The sequence below is a fragment of the Pleurodeles waltl genome, chromosome 1_1 (assembly GCF_031143425.1).
Source record: "Pleurodeles waltl isolate 20211129_DDA chromosome 1_1, aPleWal1.hap1.20221129, whole genome shotgun sequence".
Taxonomy (NCBI): Eukaryota; Metazoa; Chordata; class Amphibia; order Caudata; family Salamandridae; genus Pleurodeles; species Pleurodeles waltl.
The window spans coordinates 363266253-363287348 of record NC_090436.1 but is presented as its reverse complement, the minus strand read 5'-3'; the positions used below and the strand labels follow the sequence as shown (position 1 = coordinate 363287348).

General features: G+C 43.9%; 1 protein-coding gene across 1 annotated transcript in view; it reads right to left on the bottom strand.

The window, feature by feature from the left end:
- Positions 1-21096, bottom strand: part of PPWD1 (peptidylprolyl isomerase domain and WD repeat containing 1) — a 299399-nt gene that overhangs the window by 204145 nt on the left and 74158 nt on the right. The window contains exons 3-4 of the mRNA XM_069222759.1: positions 18490-18590; positions 5784-5904 (exon numbers count right to left, since the gene is read on the bottom strand). Coding sequence (XP_069078860.1) covers positions 5784-5904; positions 18490-18590 — 222 coding nt within the window. The remainder of the gene's footprint in view (positions 1-5783; positions 5905-18489; positions 18591-21096) is intronic.

Here is a 21096-nt window from a genome sequence, read left to right as displayed (position 1 = left end):
TGAGGACATGAGACGGACTACCGCAGGCGCTCACCCCATGACGATCGGGGTCAAGTCTCGCTTACCTCTGAAACACACTTTGACTCCCACATGAGGACAAGGAAACGTAATATCGCAAGGGTGACCTGTCATCGGCGGATGCGAAATCCCGTGAGAAATTGCAGTGGCCCTCCCGCTGAGACGACGGAGAGACAAGTATCTGCCTTTATAACATCACAGACACTTTGTATATAGATGGCCAGTATTCTCACAGGTCCTATGGCAGCCTTACTTAGTTGCCTAGCTCTTATTTGGTTTGTTTGAGTGTGATTAGTACTGCTTAAAACACTTTTCTGATCCCATTTGTTAACAATAGGTCTTAAGTTTGATTGCTTTTATATGCCAGATGTTCGTTGTCTTACGCTCTCTTAGCTATTTGGTTTAACATGACAGAGGCTCATTCTTCATCTTTTCCCAGACCCATCCTCCCCTTTCCCTGCGTTTCCCCCCCCTTATTTGTGCTCAGGCGCTTCCCCTCCCAGATTGGACTGCCCCCCCTCCCTTCTACACGGCCAGGCTAGCCCTTGCATAGACGCGCCGCCACGTTTTATGCTATGCCATATGTTTATCATCTGGGAGCTACATTTTTCTTTTCCCTTTCCTCTCCCCTCTTCTTTACTACTTACGACCACCCTATACCTGCATCGCTTACGTGGTTTTGCCTCCCTTGCTGTGTTCATGCCTTGATATCCTCCTTGCTGTGCCATGTACCAGTCCTTCCCCCATGCACACACTCCCTTCCCCCCCCAAACTGCAGAGCAGCGCTGCGTTGGCTTCTGCTGCATGCTCTCACGCTATCTCTTTTTCCCTCTTCTCCGCTCCGGAGGACAGCACCAGGCTCTCTCTACCCTCTTGGTCCATCCCTCATGTCTCTACCCCTTCCTTTCCTCGTTCCCAGTCTGCCTCCCCCCACCCACCCCCTTTTTCTATCTTTTCCATCTGGCTCTAAGATGGCAGGGTCTCAGCGCCTGTTCTTCCTGAAAATCAACCGCCTCCTGACAGAGATAGGGGTGACCCGCTATGCAATAGGGGGCGATTGGAACCTGGCCAGAACGGTACCCCTGGACGTTAACAATAATGCCGACAGAGCCCTACAGTCCGATATATTGTTGGACAACGGCCTGGTGGACCACTGGAGGCTGCTACATCCCGCTGACAGAGAGTATACCATTTTATCACCTGTGCACGGCACCCAATCTTGTCTCAATTACTTCTTTGTGCCACATACCCTAGTGGCCCATGCCCAAGATGCCTGCATACTCGGACCACTCTCCAATCCTCGTCGCTATTCGAGTGGGCCTGGTCTCCCCGGGCCGCAAACCATAGAGATTTGCCGTTTACTATTACAACCCCCCCCCCCCCAAGCAAGATGCAGTTGAAAGCCCATGCGTCCACCTTTGCTCAAGAAAACCTGGGCACTGTCAAATCCAGGTGAACCCTATGGACTGCAGCCAAGGCAACGCTACGGGGGCAGCTCATGCAGGACGCGGCGTTAGAAAATAAAGAGAGAAAAGCGTGACAAGCAGCACTGAAACTTGACATCTGTCATCTTACACGCCAATACACTGACCACCCTTCTCTCCCCAGGCAAGAAAACCGGTCGGTTGCTGGCAGCTCCGCTTCCGTCAGACGACGGCTGCTCTCGCCATACCGGCAATTCGTGCCCATACAGGAGACGTGGTCACGCACACACAGGCGATAGCCAACAGGTTTGCGCCCTTCTACCGCCATCTCTACACACCGGAGACAACATCTAGCCCTGTTCAGATTGAGGCTTCTCTTGCTGATCTTGACTTACCCTCTTTATCAGACGACGGGCGCCGCCTCCTGGATGGAGAAATTAGCAAACTGGAAATAGAGAGTCATCTCCGACCTCCCCTACCACAAATCACCGGGGAAGATGGATTCCCTTCTCAATTTTATAAATGGGCGGGGGAAGAGGCGATTGACATTTTACATGAGGCCTTGAGCGAAGCCTGCAGGGCGAAGGCTTTGGGAGCCATCTCCAACAATGCCACGATAGCGATTACACCAAAACCTGGAAGGGACCCCCTGCTTTGCAGCAGATATCGTCCCAACTCTCTCCTGAACGGCGATCTTAGTCAGCATTTTAGCAAATCGGATATGTAAAGTCATACTGTCCCTGATCCATCATACTCAGGTGAGGTTTGTACCAGGCCGAACCTCCCGAAACCACCTGGGTACTCTGTGCCATACACTATGGGCCTCCAGGGGACTGCCGGAGGCTGCGCTGGCCTAGTCTCTTGATGCCGAGAAGACGTTCTATTGCATAGAGTGGCCCTATCTGTTTGCGACGCTGGCAAGGTTCGGTCTGGGAGACAGATTGATCTCTATGATACGACTGATGTATGATCAACCCATGGCATGAGTTGACTGTGGAGGTTATCTCTCGGACCCTTTCCCCATCCGCAGGGGGGCGCGGCAGGGATGCCCCCCTCGCCCCTTTTGTTCCTATTGACAATGGAACCACTTGCTGCTGTCGTCCGCTCGTTCCCCTCAATAAAGGGTCTCACTTTGTGGAACGACATCTCCAAAATATATACTGGTAAGCCGACGATGTTCTTTTAACCATTACAGAACTAGAGCACACTCTGCCAGCCTTGCGGGAGATTATCGATGGGTTCACACCCCTCTCTGGCTATCATATTAACGGGGACAAGAGTGAGGTGCTTCCTCTTTCGCTTGTGACCACAAAAGCCACGCTTTTCGGCTTCCCATTTCGATGGACTCCGAGACGTCTCAAATATTTGGGGGTGTTGGTCAATCAGGGCCTGGTGCACATGGTGTCTGACAATTTTGAAAAGTGGAATTATCTGGGCCTCTCCATGTGGGGTAAGGTACAGGCACTTAGGATGGTCACAGTGCCTTGTTTTACCTATGTCCTGGGGCTCTTACCCTTGCAGGTGCCTCTCTCTACTCTGCGGAACATTGACACTCAGAGCTTTTGTGTGAGGTTCCATGCGACCACGCTTGGCACCAGCTCAGTTGCTAGGACGCTGCTCCCATGGGGGAATGGGTCTCCCCTCGGTGGAACATAATGCACTAGCACTACATCTATCACAATTGGTCCACACACTGCCCAGAGTACCGGACCCGCCACAGTGGGTAGCTTTGGAGAGGGTGCTGCTTTCCACTGACGGGGACTTGGAGGGCTCTATCGTGACAACCTCTCGTCTTCCGGTAAGGCCAACCCGATCCTGATGGCAACCCGAGCGGCCTGGCGCCGGGTTCACCGCCTGTTTGGAGTTCACCCTCTCTTACACACCCAGGCCCACTTATGGAACAACAATGGTCTAAGGATAGGCGGTGAGGTGCTCAACTGGCCGTAATGGAGCAGGGTCCATATCCTTGATCTTGCTCAGGTTCTAGAGGGTGGAACGCTTAAATCCTTCACCAGACTGCAGGAGGAATTTAGCCTTCATTCGCTGCAAGAATAGCGATACATTGCCTGCAACAGGGCACTAATACCATCCGATGGGGTCTCCAGACATCGCCTGTGGTAACATACCTGAAAACGTGGGGACAGCACAAGGGCGTCATGGCAGGCCTCTATGAGACCATCACCCGACAGCTATACTCACAACCTCTCCTGGACAAACTACGCTTACAATTGCAAGACCGCCTGCAGTGCACTTTTGATACAAAGGACTGCGGGGACATCCTGGAGGCCTTGGATAAGGGCACCCGAGAGGCCCCACTAAAGTTCTGTCTATTCAAGGTGCTGCATGACTGGTATTGGTCCCCAGGGAAGCTGAACCGGACGGGACTCCTCCTGCATGAAAAGTGTTGGCATTGTGCTGAGGCGCACTGTGATCTGATACATATTTTAGTTTACTACCCGACGGTCCGGCCTCTGTGGGCAGCTGTGGACTCCATTCTGGTTGAGTCTATATTGCTTCCAATGCCGCTCCCCCCTCCCTTATCATACTGCATGATGTGACCTCTCTCACGGCCCTACCCAGAATGCATAGACGACTGTTACACACGGCGTTAGCGACTGCAAAAATCTGCATTCTCCACCATTGGCGATCGACGACCTCCCTAACCCCGGAGGAATGGATTGTGGCAATGACCCATCTAGCCACGCACGAGGGAGTCATTTACAACCTGCAGGACCAGGCTCAGATATTTTGTCAAGTGTGGACCACCTTCCTTACTGCCGGACCATTGTAGGTTGTCCGACTGCACCCATACTAGCTGTGGGCCGCCCCTTGTCTGTCTATCACTCGCACTTCTGTCCCTACCAGCTCCTCACTGAGATCACAACTATAAGCAGCACCAGACCCACGACCAAAGTCAAAGCCTTAGATACTACATTTCTCTTCCGCCCCTGAGCCTCTAGCTTTCAGCCCCCTCCTCTCCAACAGCTTCACCTTGACATGCCTATTCTCCCCCCTCTTGTATGTCCACCTCTCCCCTTACCCCTTTCCCTTCCACACAGCATTCTCCGCTGTCCTCCTGCCAATACTACTCCTGTCCCCCCTTTCTCTCTCATTTTTCCTTTTTCTATTTTTCCCTTTCTCCCCCCTTTTTTCCTTTTCCTTCTTTCCCACTTTTCTTTTCTCTTTCTCTTTCTTATTGTCTTTTCTTCTCCTCCTATATCACCCTTTTCCCTCAATGCTAGGCGGCCGTGCAGTGAAGCCTGTGCAGGCCTTACAAACGCTCTTAGTTTAAGAGATTTAACGTCAGCCCTCTATTCCCCCCCTTGTAAGATCCCCTCATAGTTGCATCTTACTGAGCCACAGCTGTTGTACCAGGCGCCAACTACTACCTATGACGGGTGAATGCCTACGTGCAAACAGCCCCAGTTATTTTGATATTGTGAAATTATGATATTTCGATATTCTGACATTCTGATCTGTGTCATGAAGGCATACGATTCATTTTGGCATCTTAGGGTAAACAGACGGTACAGTATGATGCAGACCTGCGCCTCACTCCAATGAGACTTGGCATTTCCGACATTGCGTCATCAGGCTACTATGTACCACCCTCGCCCTATCGCCCCACTCCCTGCCACTTTTCTCCCTCTTCGAGTTCCCTCTCTCTTTTTTCTCTCATTTTTGAGATTTCGATTTTTCTCTCTTCTTCTGTTTTATTGCAATTGTCCCTTTATTGCGATCAGATGTATGGTTGACTATGTGTTACTCGATTTATTTTCTATGTGATCCATTATGTGTCATTTCTTGTTCGTGAAGGGACTTCGGTCCTTCTTTGGTTCTGTATCATCTTGCAGTCTTAATTTCAACACACATAAAGGCTATTCAAGGCACTGTCATGTGGAACAAGTCCTAAAAATGATACTGGTAAGTTTAGCAGAACCTGCTATGTGTATGAGATGGTGACAGCTCACTCCAAAGTCAACTGTCTCCTGTAGCATCTGATTTGTTTTTAAGTCACCTCCACAGGGTTTTAGCACAGAAATGGCAGGAAATTAGTGGATTTACAACCAGAACTCCAAGGTAACACGAGAAAGAAAAAGAAGATAGGCAAAGCAAAAAAATAATTTCAAGTCCTTTTTACTCCTGGGAAAACCAAGCTGCATTCTAAGCAAAGATTTGGTCCTTGCCCGGCCAAGGCAAATATTTGAACAGTAAAGATCACAAGACATAGTGCTGGGTGAAGCCATCCACCATAAAGGTTGATACTACTGAAACAAGTTTAAAAGGCAATGCAGTGAAATGTCAAAATCACACTTGTAATAAGATTTAAAACATACTCACCCAAGTTTCAGCATGTTGATCATGTCAAAATTGACAACATCAAACACCTTCATTGCCTGGTCTTCCCCAATCGAACAAAACAATGCTCCCTCAGAGCTAACTGCAATGCACTCAATAACTCCTGTGAGAACAAAACCAAACATTATCAAAACAGGAGCCTCACAATTAACAGAGTACACAAGAGATATCTACGCACATTACAAACTTTGTTCTAACTCTAGAATAGAGTAGGTGAAACTGAACAAATTGAGGTCTCCACAAGAGGGCCAGAACAACTGTCCCCTTTAATGTCACCTTAATCAACCTGCCAGTTTTGCTGTACCTTAAGAGATTTTAAATGCACAAGGATGAGTCGAGTAGTTTGTTTCACGAGTTTTACATTAATATGCAGGTGAAAATTGGGAGTGTCCAAACAATCCTTTTTTATAAACTGTTCTTTAGTCTTGTGCCATTGGTAGCCCTAAAACCTACAGCATGTTTTTTAAATAAAGTGTTGAGAAATGCTAATAAAAACATAATTGCATTGTACTAATATAAAGCTTTCTTACACTTTGTTCAGTTCAAAGAACTCTCTGGGAGAGTAAGTAAATAGCTACACCATCTGCATTATTTATATAGTGCTTTATGCCCATGCCAAAATCGTGAAAACCAACATGTGGGAAAGCAACACTAGGGTGTATGAAAGCAACACGGGGTGTGAGAGAGAAGCATACAGGCGAGAAAAGTAACAAGAAGTATGATGAGGTTAGGAGTTTGGCCAGGGCTTAGGGGAGGTGGGGTTAACACACAAGACTGAGCTTGCAACACATGGGAGACAGGAATACGGAGAGTGGTGGGCACTGGGCTCCCACATGCATTTTGGAGTGCATCGAGGGTACTGAAGTTTCAAGATGTGGTGAGGCACAGTGCAGGGAATGTCAATGACTGGATTGTTGTAGTGTGAGAACAGAAGCAGCCGCGCATGCAGATATATAACTTGGACTGTATCGACAAAAACTGCCACTGATATACCTACTGTAGGAAGTTGGCTCTGTATGCACTATTTCAAAGTAAGGAATAGTATGCACAGAGTCCAAGGGTTCCCCTTAGAGGTAAGATAGTGGCAAAAAGAGATAATACTAATGCTCTATTTTGTGGTAGTGTGGTCGAGCAGTAGGCTTATCCAAGGAGTAGTGTTAAGCATTTGTTGTACATACACATAGACAATAAATGAGGTACACACACTCAGAGACAAATCCAGCCAATAGGTTTTTGTATAGAAAAATATCTTTTCTTAGTTTATTTTAAGAACCACAGGTTCAAATTCTACATGTAATATCTCATTCGAAAGGTATTGCAGGTAAGTACTTTAGGAACTTCAAATCATAAAAATTGCATGTATACTTTACAAGTTATTGACAAATAGCTGTTTTAAAAGTGGACACTTAGTGCAATTTTCACAGTTCCTGGGGGAGGTAAGTTTTTGTTAGTTTTACCAGGTAAGTAAGACACTTACAGGGTTCAGTTCTTGGTCCAAGGTAGCCCACCGTTGGGGGTTCAGAGCAACCCCAAAGTCACCACACCAGCAGCTCAGGGCCGGTCAGGTGCAGAGTTCAAAGTGGTGCCCAAAACACATAGGCTAGAATGGAGAGAAGGGGGTGCCCCGGTTCCGGTCTGCTTGCAGGTAAGTACCCGCGTCTTCGGAGGGCAGACCAGAGGGGTTTTGTAGGGCACCGGGGGGGGGACACAAGCCCACACAGAAATCTCACCCTCAGCAGCACGGGGGCGGCCGGGTGCAGTGTAGAAACAAGCGTCGGGTTCGCAATGTTAGTCTATGAGAGATCTCGGGATCTCTTCAGCGCTGCAGGCAGGCAAGGGGGGGATTCCTCGGGGAAACCTCCACTTGGGCAAGGGAGAGGGACTCCTGGGGGTCACTTCTCCAGTGAAAGTCCGGTCCTTCAGGTCCTGGGGGCTGCGGGTGCAGGGTCTCTCCCAGGCGTCGGGACTTTAGGTTCAGAGAGTCGCGGTCAGGGGAAGCCTCGGGATTCCCTCTGCAGGCGGCGCTGTGGGGGCTCAGGGGGGACAGGTTTTGGTACTCACAGTATCAGAGTAGTCCTGGGGTCCCTCCTGAGGTGTTGGATCGCCACCAGCCGAGTCGGGGTCGCCGGGTGCAGTGTTGCAAGTCTCACGCTTCTTGCGGGGAGCTTGCAGGGTTCTTTAAAGCTGCTGGAAACAAAGTTGCCGCTTTTCTTGGAGCAGGTCCGCTGTCCTCGGGAGTTTCTTGTCTTTTCGAAGCAGGGGCAGTCCTCAGAGGATGTCGAGGTCGCTGGTCCCTTTGGAAGGCGTCGCTGGAGCAGGATCTTTGGAAGGCAGGAGACAGGCCGGTGAGTTTCTGGAGCCAAGGCAGTTGTCGTCTTCTGGTCTTCCGCTGCAGGGGTTTTCAGCTGGGCAGTCCTTCTTCTTGTAGTTGCAGGAATCTCATTTTCTAGGGTTCAGGGTAGCCCTTAAATACTAAATTTAAGGGCGTGTTTAGGTCTGGGGGGTTAGTAGCCAATGGCTACTAGCCCTGAGGGTGGGTACACCCTCTTTGTGCCTCCTCCCAAGGGGAGGGGGTCACAATCCTAACCCTATTGGGGGAATCCTCCATCTGCAAGATGGAGGATTTCTAAAAGTTAGAGTCACTTCAGCTCAGGACACCTTAGGGGCTGTCCTGACTGGCCAGTGACTCCTCCTTGTTTTTCTCATTATTTTCTCCGGCCTTGCCGCCAAAAGTGGGGCCTGGCCGGAGGGGGCGGGCAACTCCACTAGCTGGAGTGTCCTGCTGGGTTGGCACAAAGGAGGTGAGCCTTTGAGGCTCACCGCCAGGTGTGACAATTCCTGCCTGGGGGAGGTGTTAGCATCTCCACCCAGTGCAGGCTTTGTTACTGGCCTCAGAGTGACAAAGGCACTCTCCCCATGGGGCCAGCAACATGTCTCGGTTTGTGGCAGGCTGCTAAAACTAGTCAGCCTACACAGATAGTCGGTTAAGTTTCAGGGGGCACCTCTAAGGTGCCCTCTGGGGTGTATTTGACAATAAAATGTACACTGGCATCAGTGTGCATTTATTGTGCTGAGAAGTTTGATACCAAACTTCCCAGTTTTCAGTGTAGCCATTATGGTGCTGTGGAGTTCGTGTTTGACAAACTCCCAGACCATATACTCTTATGGCTACCCTGCACTTACAATGTCTAAGGTTTTGTTTAGACACTGTAGGGGTACCATGCTCATGCACTGGTACCCTCACCTATGGTATAGTGCACCCTGCCTTAGGGCTGTAAGGCCTGCTAGAGGGGTGTCTTACCTATACTGCATAGGCAGTGAGAGGCTGGCATGGCACCCTGAGGGGAGTGCCATGTCGAGTTACTCGTTTTGTCCTCACTAGCACACACAAGCTGGCAAGCAGGGTGTCTGTGCTGAGTGAGAGGTCTCCAGGGTGGCATAAGACATGCTGCAGCCCTTAGAGACCTTCCTTGGCATCAGGGCCCTTGGTACTAGAAGTACCAGTTACAAGGGACTTATCTGGATGCCAGGGTCTGCCAATTGTGGATACAAAAGTACAGGTTAGGGAAAGAACACTGGTGCTGGGGCCTGGTTAGCAGGCCTCAGCACACTTTCAATTGTAAACATAGCATCAGCAAAGGCAAAAAGTCAGGGGGCAACCATGCCAAGGAGGCATTTCCTTACACCTACTATAAGGAGTACACATAGGATCAAGAGAAGCCCTACACACTGTTAGAAGAACATGGGAGAAATATATGAAGATGTCCCAAGAGCAAACATAATTAAAGCGCAGTGCAGTCACTGTTTAGCAAGGAGGCAATACTCTGTGGTGTCAGTCAAGGAGCTAAAAAGATCCATCCTTGACTAAGAAGGGTATAAAGATTACAACACATAGGTGTAGAGTCCACATTAGAGCAGTAGCCAATGAATGAACAGACCCCAAATTCTATGGTGGTTTTTGTGTACTGGAGAACATACATACAATCCTGTGAGTCAAATGGTGATGCTTCAGGTAGTGCAATGATTAGATTTTAAGAAGAGAAAAATGACTGGGTAATTTTCAGAGACGAAGGCAAAAAGGAAATAAAGGAGAAGTCTAGTTGTTGGGCCAGTTTAAGCACAAACAGAGACAGTGTCACAATAAGACACTCCCTTGTCATGAGGCCTGTGTATGGACTTGTCATGAGGCCTGTGTATGGACTCACTATAGTTATACCTAATTTTTTTTAGCACTCTAGAAATCCTATTGTCTTTGCCTTATATTGTTGCACATTTTTCCTTTCGTGCCATTGTTTTGAAACACACTGCAATTTCACTTGTTGTGGAGCCACATTCCTGGGATTTTGTCTGTACATTCTCAGAACCTGTTGTCCACTGAGCAGTCAAAGTGTTGTTTTCTGCGAGTTCATCAATCGTTCTTAGGCTTCTATATACATAACCCATAGCTCTTCACTGTACCAAGCTAACGTTAGTAAGTAGGTCCTGTAGTGTTTAGTTTTAGAGAGGAGGATTCCAGCAGAGCTGACTTATCTGGGAACAGATGCCCTTCGGGAGATGCAGCCTGTGTAAACTGGGTTAACACTTCCCTATGAGGACCACTTGATTATGCAAGCATGAGGTATGGGTTCTCCTCTTCCAATGATCATAAATAATAATAATGAGCTTTCCTGCACATGCAATTACAGGGTAGGCTCAGGCCACTAGATTTGCATTATAGTGGCACTATTTGTGTCATATGAGAGAAAGCAATACACATGAGAATGGAAGGAGTTTGGCAGGGAGAGAATCACACAAGACTGAGCCTGCAACACAAGAGAGATTGCAATGTGGGTGTAGAAAGAAGCACACAAGGAAGAGAGCTGAAAAAGTAACAAATCTCATAGAATGATTGAGCAAAAATATTAAACTGCCGTCCGGCTTACACCACTGAATCTGTTCTAACCCATAGTGGATGACGTGTTAAAAAAAATGTTAGATCAGAATGAATCCTGCCTACTAATCCTCCTCGACCTATCATCAGTATTCACTATGGTTAAGCATAATAACCTACTAGAATTATTGGAACATAGCATGAGGTTACAAGGGTCGGTCCTGAACTGGGTCGTCTTGTTTCCCCACAACAGAACTCAACAATACAAGGTTAATCAGTCACTGTTTAGGTCTACTCCGGTCACATTAGGAGTTCCACAGGGATCCTCGCTCTCCCCTGAATACATCAGGCCCCTCAACTTAACTATTAAAAATACCCAAAATTGGTTGACATGCAACCACCTCCAACTAAACACTCTCAAAACGCAATTTCTACTAATCGCCCCACCCAAACATAATGGATCAAGCCACTAACAGCTCTTAACTGCTTGCCACTTGTTACAGATTCTGCAAGATCACTGGGAATAACTCTAGACAGGAACCTGAACATGTAGAAGCACACCAGTGCTACCAAAGGAGCAAACCTCCAATTGACCATCTTAAGAAAAATAAAACTCTTCCTCCCACTCACTGATTTCAAGCCTGCCATGCAAGCCTTAGAGATTCTCAGGTTGGACTATGGAAGAACAACCCTTTGCAGACTGCCCAGATCCAAGACTGATTCCTTTAAGGGCCTCATTCTGAAGTCAGCTGCAAGGTTTATTACTGGATCTAAAAGAAACAACCACATCACCCCTGATTTGAAATCTCTAAACTGGCTATTATGCAAGAATACAGTTAAAAATTGCCCTTTTTGACCCATAAAGCCAGACAATTCAATACCCTGAGATTCCTTGCACAGAAACTGGAACTTTCCGGCAGTTGCAGACCCTCTAGAAGTTCCAGCACTTTCCTGCTGAAACCACAGAAATTCTATAAAAAGAAAAAGTTACAACTGAGCCTGTTCTGGCATCGCCCCAAAAATTTGGAACTCCTTGCCCCCTGAAATCAGACTGAATCCCTCAACTGCATCTTTCAAGAAGCAGGTTACAATACTACTAATTAACACATTCCAGCCCTAGAGCCCTTGAATTTGTCTCGCTGTGCCCGTCATAACATGTTGATTATACCCATGTCTCTCTCTCGTTGGTTATGATAATGTTTTTGATTTGTTGGATTTGACTTTGAGGTGATCTCTCTCAATTATGTTTTTGTTAATTCTGTATGCCCTTATTTTTTTTAATCAATTGTAAAGCGCTCAGATATCCTTAGGGGTCAAATCTGCACTATATAAAACTTTTAAAATAAATATAAATACGTGAGCTGTGGAAGGGAAGAAGCAGGTCAATTAGAGAGATGGTAAAGAGGGTATGCTCCAGGAGTGGGACAAACATGATGGGACAAGGTAAGCCACTGAATGAGAAGAAAGAAAATGAATAACAATAAAACCAACAAATGGTAGGCAGTGAGCTGGCTTAAAGCCCCTAATAAGTTCCTGATAAATCCACAACAGGTCTTTTACAACAGCGTGCTCCATCTTGGAGCCTCAACATAAAATCAGATTGTGCTCAGGTCCTCTTCTGAAGAAGCTAAAATAATATGGGACTCAATTCCATTACATAGCACTGGCCTATGCAGAACCTCCGGGGAATTATTAGAAGAGATGCTCCCATACAAGTGAACCATCAGACAGGGTGCCAAAATGTAGTAAAGAAATGCATCCAAGTCTGGGAGAAAACACAGCCCAAAAACGTTAAAGCAACTCTCTTTATAGACTTTCACAGAAAAGTAAGTCCTTCTGATAACCAAGCCTTGTATTGTTCTATGAAAAATCATTAATAAACAGATTTCAGACAAACATCCTTCTGCATCAGAACTGATTTGGATCCTGTCTTTGTTGGGAGAGACAATGCCAACTTCCAAACCAAACAAGATGTGGCTAATACTAACAGACTCGGAATAGTGGAACTTCTAAAGTCATTAAAATGTTCTCTTTTGTCTTTGTGCCTGACCATATATGCATTTTCAAAGGAAAAGGCTTGAACTTGTAAATGACCTACAGGCTCTTGGCTGCAAGGGGCGGACAAGACAGCAGATCAAAGTATTAGTGTATTTATTGTAAAGTTCACAAGGATATCTTTATCTGGCTGCAGTCTCTGATGTGTGAGGCTGTGTGAAGGAGAGAAAGAAGAAGACACTTGGAGTTCAGAAAGGTGCAACCCACCCTCTACAGAACGTTAGGTGTAAAAGTTTTACCAGCTCAGATGCAGGCAGCTGCACAAAAACACCGAAAAGAAAAGGTAGCTGTGGATTTGCAGTCTTTGGAAGAGAGATGTTACCGCTGTGAAGAAAATGTCAATAGTAATAAAAGCCTCATGGAAATAACCTAAATCAGGGCAAGTGGTAAAAGGTGGAAACTAATTGTGTTTGAATCGACCCAACACTAATATGAAACACTGAAGGAAAGAATGCTAGGTCTTTGATCATTCACAGGAGTAAGGAATCCAGATGGCTTGATTTTCTGACACCAAGAACAGACTTCAGAATATGCGACGATAGCACAAACAACTGGTCAAGACTCTGGTCCATTCATTTAGCGGAGCAAATCTCAGTGATATGGATAATGGCATACATCTAACAGGGCCTGCTAGAATTCCTGGTGTCAAAAGTGCTGTCCTGCCATTACTCTTTTTTTTGCAGAGACTTTTAGATCTGCTGGATGTTATGCTCTACACAGAAGGTACAACAGTTGCTGAAGATAGGCAGCTAGTCTGTTCACCACAACCCGAGGCTTGGGATTGGCATCAGGGTGTGTGGTAAAACCAAATCTGGTTTTCCTGGAGAACCCTAAAGTGTTGTCTGAGGCTTGAAATAAATGGAACTGCATTGTATTTCAAGAGAAACACAATATTGTACCATGAAGCAAATTAAGGGAAATTTAGATGTTGGCATCAGTCACCAATGTGCAGCATATGACGCAACCCAGAATGGAAAGTAAGGAAGCCAGAAGGCAAATGAAATTCCAGGTTGTGGCAAGGTACACAGAAGTAAGTGTGGCATGTTTGGCTGTAATGAAGTCTCTTTTGGAGCCCATGCGGGTCTGCATGTGACAGGTCTATTAAAATTTCTTTTCATATGCTATGGAAACAAGCATTTGCTATTCAATGGGTCTCACAATTGTTCGACTTAGAGCTATTAGCGTTGTAAAGTACTAACCGGACTTTTCTTCCCACATAAACTGAAGATGAAAGGTAATACAGTTTTAGAAAAGCAAGCCGATTTAAAGTGCCACGCCAGGAGCATAAGTGTGAAGGGGCACACAAAAGGAAACAGAAGTTCACTTGCAGTCAAAAGCATCAGCAGTTATGCAATTATCTATGTAACAGGGTCCATGTCATGCAAAGCACTCTACTACTGATCGGCGAGATCGCACTGCGTAAAAAAGAAAAAATAGTCCAGAAGCCATGTGGAAAACACAGAGCCTCGCACGTGTTTAGTAGTTTACCGGTGCTCTCGAGGAGGGCTAAACACCAGAAAAGGCATGCCGTGTGCATGCCTTTCACAAATGAAATCAAGTGAATTTTAAAAGGCAAGCTCATCAACCAATGAAACTGATGGGTGTGGTTAAAAGCCCACAGAGAGATTACAACAGGGGTCAAAGCGTTTGCGCGCTCGACCCTAAAAATGCACTATGGCCTCTTCTGTTGGGGTCGTCCATTTGTTTTGTGAAGGGCAGGGAACGGTGACCTGTAGGTTAGGCTCAGAATATCAAAAAGGGCACACCACCCTTTCCAAACTAACATAACACCATTTTAATACAAATAAATATTTCAACATTGTGGTGAAATAAGCCCCATTTTATCTATGGCCACCCCTTGTTCATTTATGGCACACAATCATTTGAGGAACTCGTATGGCTCTGTAACTCTCCTAATTCAACTTTTGGGTCCTGCTAAGAACACCCCCTCTTCAGCTTGGGTAAATGGGTCCCCTGGGCTACCTACATTTCACATCTTTTGGGAGGCACAAATGATTTGGGTCAAAAATTCAACAGTTACTACATATAAGTTCAGACATTATGTTAATAACATATCAACTTCCCTTTCTTTTATTTGCAAAATTCAAACAATCATTTTATTACTTAGTTCTGCTAATACGTGCTTCATGACAAAGCGTCAATTCCTTGTAGCAAATCTGTCATTTGGTTGCAATATCAGTCAAATAATGTTTAGGCCCAATTCAATTTCATTACCACCAGTCGCCTCTATCTAAAGTACTATAATTAACCACATTCATTCGACTGCATTCCTCATGGTAAAAGGCACCGAACAGATCATTTAGCATATTTATGATGAACCTTCAATTAGGTGTTAAGCCACCTTTCAAAGTAAGCTAAGTCTAAAGTCAAAAACGTTATAAGACTTCAAATGCTTTCATATTTTTGTTCTTTATTTATAAATGATAAAAACCATATGAACGTCTCCCAAGTCTTGCACTGTTTTACTCTGACTCAAACACAGATACCTTGAAGTCACATGGCTTCAACCGAAGTGCTGAAGTGAGTTTAACTGCTTGTTTACCCACTAATCCGAATAAATTAATCTTCAACGAAATGCCAATCTGGATGTTGAACGAGGCAAATAAAGTACTTTATTTAAAATGTTTTTCCTCAAAAAGTGAATTATTCTGTTTAACAAGTTAGCAGCTTTTTTTAATGACTCAGTAAGAAATAAGATTGTTAGACTTCAAGTTCCCTGATAATGCTTATATAGCTAGGTTAGGCAATTAACGAAAATTGGTTACCCTGCATTGACAATCTCACACTAATATACTCCAGGATATTATGGAAGTAGATGAAAGCCAAATGAAAAACCTACCAGACCTCTTTCCCCCAGACAAAATAAAGGAGAGTTTGGGGGGGGAGGGAATAGAAGCAGAATTGCACCACAAGGGGTAATCAGGGAAGGTAGATTAACATTTTTCATTGATTCAATTTAAGCTACATTTTTGTACGAGCCAAAGCTTTTTTATAAAGCCATACTTCTGACTGCCAATTGTTGATGATGTGCTGCATCACAATTTACACAATTTAAAAAAGTACACCTAAGCCGGCAACTGGGACAGGGACCAAAAACATTTTCATTAGCAGGAGGCAAATATATGCCCAGACATGCAAACAATCCCCAGCCCCTTCTTTAGGGCTTTCAGCCTCACTAAGCTTTAAAAAAGAAAGAACGTAGCTAATGTCCTGCTCTATAGTGCCAAAGCAGTGTATCATTTACCTGTGAAAATTACCCACCCCACTGAGCATCCAGAAAGAGCTAATGCAATTAACCAAAACAGCTTAACCGGAGATGGTTTTGTGCATATTAAACACCAATAGGCTCAATACATAAACATCTTTGGTCTATTCAGAGTATCACTAGAACTACTGCCAACAACTGTAATACCAACATACACAGGTAACAATCTGTGTTATGGTTCTAGATTAATTAACTGTTTCAGGTTTTATTAAACAAACTGAAAACTGATGCACAACCTGCTAAAACTATGGCTTATCCAATCTCATAAGAGTAAAGACTAGTAATGGACTAATTCCCTTCACACTTATGAGATATGGTATTAGGTTTCCTGCTTGCTACCATTCTACTTTCATAAGTAATGTCAGACAACTCATCAATGCTATATGTTTAACAATTAGAATGGAACAGGTTAGGTATAGATCATTTTCAATAGCTGAAAGCACTATTTTTTCACAGTTACTGACGGTACTATGCAATTGTTTCACTGCATCTTCATTTAATTAAAATTTAAAAGTGTAATTATGCTTATTCGAAGTTTTGACATTGGCACAATGAAAACATAATTTTCTTCAACACAACTTCTTTATTTTCGTTTAAGTTTTCCATTTTTGTTTTTAAACTGACAACTTGCTTGACTGTGCAGCGGTAGTATTCTGTTTCAAGCTCCATGAGCCAGGCGGGAACAGGAGCTCAAGATGTGTGGTTATGCTGAAGAAAAGAACCCCCAAAACGAAAAGGAGAGGCACAGCATTTTTGTTAAATACTGAACTAAAATAAATTTAACAGCTCATACGTACAATTATACTTGATAAACATCACTAATTCATGCTCCAAAATATTAAGTTATTTACCTGCAACAATGGTTTTACAACTTTGCCCCATATGAATCCCACAGAACCTCCTGTGAAGGTAACGATGTCGAAAAAGAGAGGTGCATCACAGATGACGACTGAAAACAAGGTGGCCTCAGAGGTTCTTGCAGAATCGAGGGTCTGGTTACTAACACTTCATCTGTCGGTGCCAAGGGTTGCTTTTCAAAATTATTACACTATTCTGGCTCAAACCAATAGATGGCAGGATCTATAACGGATACCAAGATGCAAAACCAGTGTTACAGGTAAGTACCGTATTCCATTGATCCATCAACTGGTCTGGTAGATGTGTGCAAAGTCTTTAGGACACAAACTGCTATGCTACTTATTTCTGGCTGTGCTACATCTGTCAAATAATAAGTAACAACGCATTTTATGTCGCTACATGCTTAAATCAACACAAAGTAAGGCAATGTTTTACAGCGTTTGTTTTCACCATCATTTCACGCATGATGGATGTCACAAAAAAACTTTGTAAAAATAATTGTGGGTAAACACTATTAATAAAAATGCAAAGGCAAATTGTATTTCACCGTGCCCAGCCTTTTGGGCTGCTAAAGGGACATTTAAAATGTAATCTGCACACCAAGGCTTTCTGTCTACTTAGTTGCCCACCCACCACATACCCAGACACACCATCTAAACGCATTATTATTATTATATATATATGCACACACACAGTTTCTATTTTCTAAATCTCATGTCCTTGTAGTTTTAGACGTACACTGTGAGGCCACAAAAAAATAACATATTTGCAAACTAAGCAACTTCATGTGCACAGTCAAAGATACAAGCACACACACCCGACGAAGGTTAGATAATTGTTTTAAAACACATTGCATGGCATAGTATCACAACATGTCTGCCGATACCACATATGCCCCAAGAAACACTGCTGGACTACAGACATAGCAGGTAACATGGGCAGTAATCAGCATTCTGCATAGATTTGTTGCAATGTTCAAGATTGCATTAAAAGCAGATAGTTTTTTTACGCACTTAACCCCTCAGGGGAACGGAGGCTTCTGAAAGTGGATTTTCCATTGTTGCACACCCGTCAACAAAAATTACATGTTGCAGCAACCAGGCTTGCATATTAAATTGGACACCTGGGAATGTCTGCCAATGATAACTGTAGTGTATTGGTTGTTAGGCTTACTTGAAGTAAGAAAATGACAGTCCATCAGTAATACACTAAAACAAAGGCTGGTAGGTTACATGTGGAGTTAACAGTTATCCTCAGAACCAGTACTGGAAAGCGTATAAATACAGTTATAGACAAAATGGAAACTCCGGCAGGCAGCCATTTAGCAAGAGGGAAAGTAGTACAATGGATAGCAGCAGATCCTATTGAATCAAAAAGCACCCATGCATTCACGTGGAGAACAAGACAGTCTTGCATTGTGTGGTACACTCTTCAGCAACAACTACGTTCTTCTAAACATCATTTCTGATAAAATTACAGATATATGGATATCTTAAATTACATCATCGCAGTTAAGGGCATGGTGGCAATTCTACACAGCCCCATATGTAAGCATTCCTTGATATTAGTAAACAAAAAGTCCCACAAAAGTGGTTTTATTCAACCATAGAAATCCTTACCTAAATGGCTGCGGAAATGTTTGACAAATTCGATTCCCTCTGCAATTTTCTTCCAGAATTTAACATGTCCATCATGGCTGGCAGTGATGATAAAATCAGTCCTGTGTAGATTAATAAACAAATAAGTTACTAAATACCTTTGGGCAAAATGAACATTTTAAAAAAGTTCTGTCTGTTGGCAGTAGACTGTAATCAACCTAATTTTAATCAGTGCCTTCCCTGCCTCCTTTGCTAAGTACCCGAGATAAAGTGCAGCATAGATATTCAAGAATTTGTGATATATCAGTTTTTGTATTGATCTAGAAACCTGTGGTAGATCCTCGATATGGGCACTAAGGCTCTACACTTCCATCAATCATTGTGACAGCCCATTAATGCTGAGGAAAAAGTGCTGGTTTGGCTGCAATGTTTACTGAACATCAACTGTTGTACGCCACTCCCAGCATTGTACAGAGCCTAGCCCAAGGTGATCTAATATAAATGTGTGAAGACCAGATAGGATACAGCATTGTGTAGCATTCTAATTTCCAAAGAGCACTGAAAGACAACAGCTGATTATTCTAATCCTGCTTCATGTGCTGGGATGTGCAGCCATTATCTGAAGCAGAAGGCTAGGTTATGGTCTCTAAACCCACATTATTTGTGAAAGGCACAGAGGTGGCGGGGGGGGGATGGGTGTCAACAAATTTGCTGAGGAATACCCTCACAATTAGGACACAAATAGACCATACTTTAAACACAATATAGATGATGAACTTAAATAAATACTGGTAAAAACACACAAATTTGACTTTTTCAGTCGAAACCAAAACAGCTCTTGTTGAGCTTGAAGTGTATTTTTGCATGCCCTTTATTAGATTCTGTAAAGTATTAAAGACAAGTCTAAGTGGAGGAAGTCTTTGTGGTAATAAATCAGGCTTCAAACAAAGTTCTAACCTATCGCAATAGAGCATATAATGGGCTGTTTGGCAGTTCTACAATGGAGCAGACAGTCAAGACTACTTGAATTACTGCTATAGCACATACATAGGCAACCTGAAAAAAGCCTTACAAATTTAGTTGACATGAAGACAGGATGCAAAGCGTTTCTTAGGACTGAAAATATGGGATCACAATAACTAATGATTCTGACTCTATGCTTGCTACCAATGAAAAACAGTAACCATCAGAATGCTTGATGCATAAGCATTCTGGACAAGAGGTCCCAAGGACTTAAAGCAACTGATCAACCATTAAACGCCATCTTGTGATCTTAGATCTGCAGTGGACAACACCTTCAACAAAAAACTTGCAGCAAAATAGAAGTATTACAAAGGTTTATTGTACCACTGGGAAAATATGGCCTCCACAAACTTTAAATAACCAATAAGACATCTTCCCTCAGGCTTTCTCACTCACCCTAGAAGCAAGAAAAAAATTGAGAACAATGGGAGAACCTATCTGCATCAACCCACTAACTAACAAATTCATATTGGTGCTCAACATAGGGAAATAAAGTCCCACCATTCATGCATCAAACCCAGAAATTATAACCAGGATTTAAATTCTATCTTCATTCATGATAAAAGTAGCTAGCCTTCAGTTCTCAGTCTTGAGGGGCTTCTTAGGTCCTATCGTTACTCCTTCTAGTCTACTGCTTGGTTACAGCAAGCAACACCTAAAAACCTCCCATAAATAAAAAAAAAAAGCACTGATCTGTGCTCAATCGCCCAGGTTTTTCTAGGCTTGAACAATATAATTCTGCCTTTTGCATACCAGAAATCATCAGGTCTACATGATTTTGCGCATTTCTGTTTTAAAGCATTTCTTTTTATGCTCTAAATCATGTAGTCATAATAATAAATAATAATGTAATGTAGTAATAATGCAGGTAGGCCTGGAAACATCTGTTTTAGGGTGCAATGCTGTGTGTTTCTGCTTGAGGACACAGATTTAACCCGACACTTTTTGTATGATGGTTGTTTTTATTTCAGAGCATTAGAAAGACATTTAAGCTTCAACAAATAAGGCAAGAGTGTGGAAAGATAATGAACTGTACCTAGGTATTCTAGAATAGAACGGATTTGCGCTCAAAATCAGGTATTGTTCGAGAATGCTGCAGTCAGTGGCAATTCCCTAAATTCATCCAATGGCAATTCCCTGAATGACCCATTTCCTTTTACTGGCGTTCAAACTTAGAAAAGGAACTAGGCAGTTTTACACCCGGACCTCAATGCTCATATTGCATTTGTCTCCCAAGGCTCCGGTTTGGTGTAGCGGGAGTGTGTGGGGAGGGTTCCAATGGAAAGATGGGAAGAAAATTATCAATCATGGTATCAGACTACATGCAGCATACCTTTCTTATACCATTACTAGACTGCTAATTGTGTTCTAAGAAAACAGGTCACACTCTGGGTACAAAATAAAGTGGGCATCTACTATAGTTCCATTTTGAAAGTGAGAAGCGAGGTCACCGAGTAGAAAGCAATTTACAGTGAGAACAGATTCTAATATCCCAGAACAGAAAACAATAAGATCAGAAGAAGATATATAGATAATGTAATCTACATGTGCTATTCAATACTTTTAGAGAAGTCCAGGACTGGTGGCCAGAAGCCTTTTTCTGTA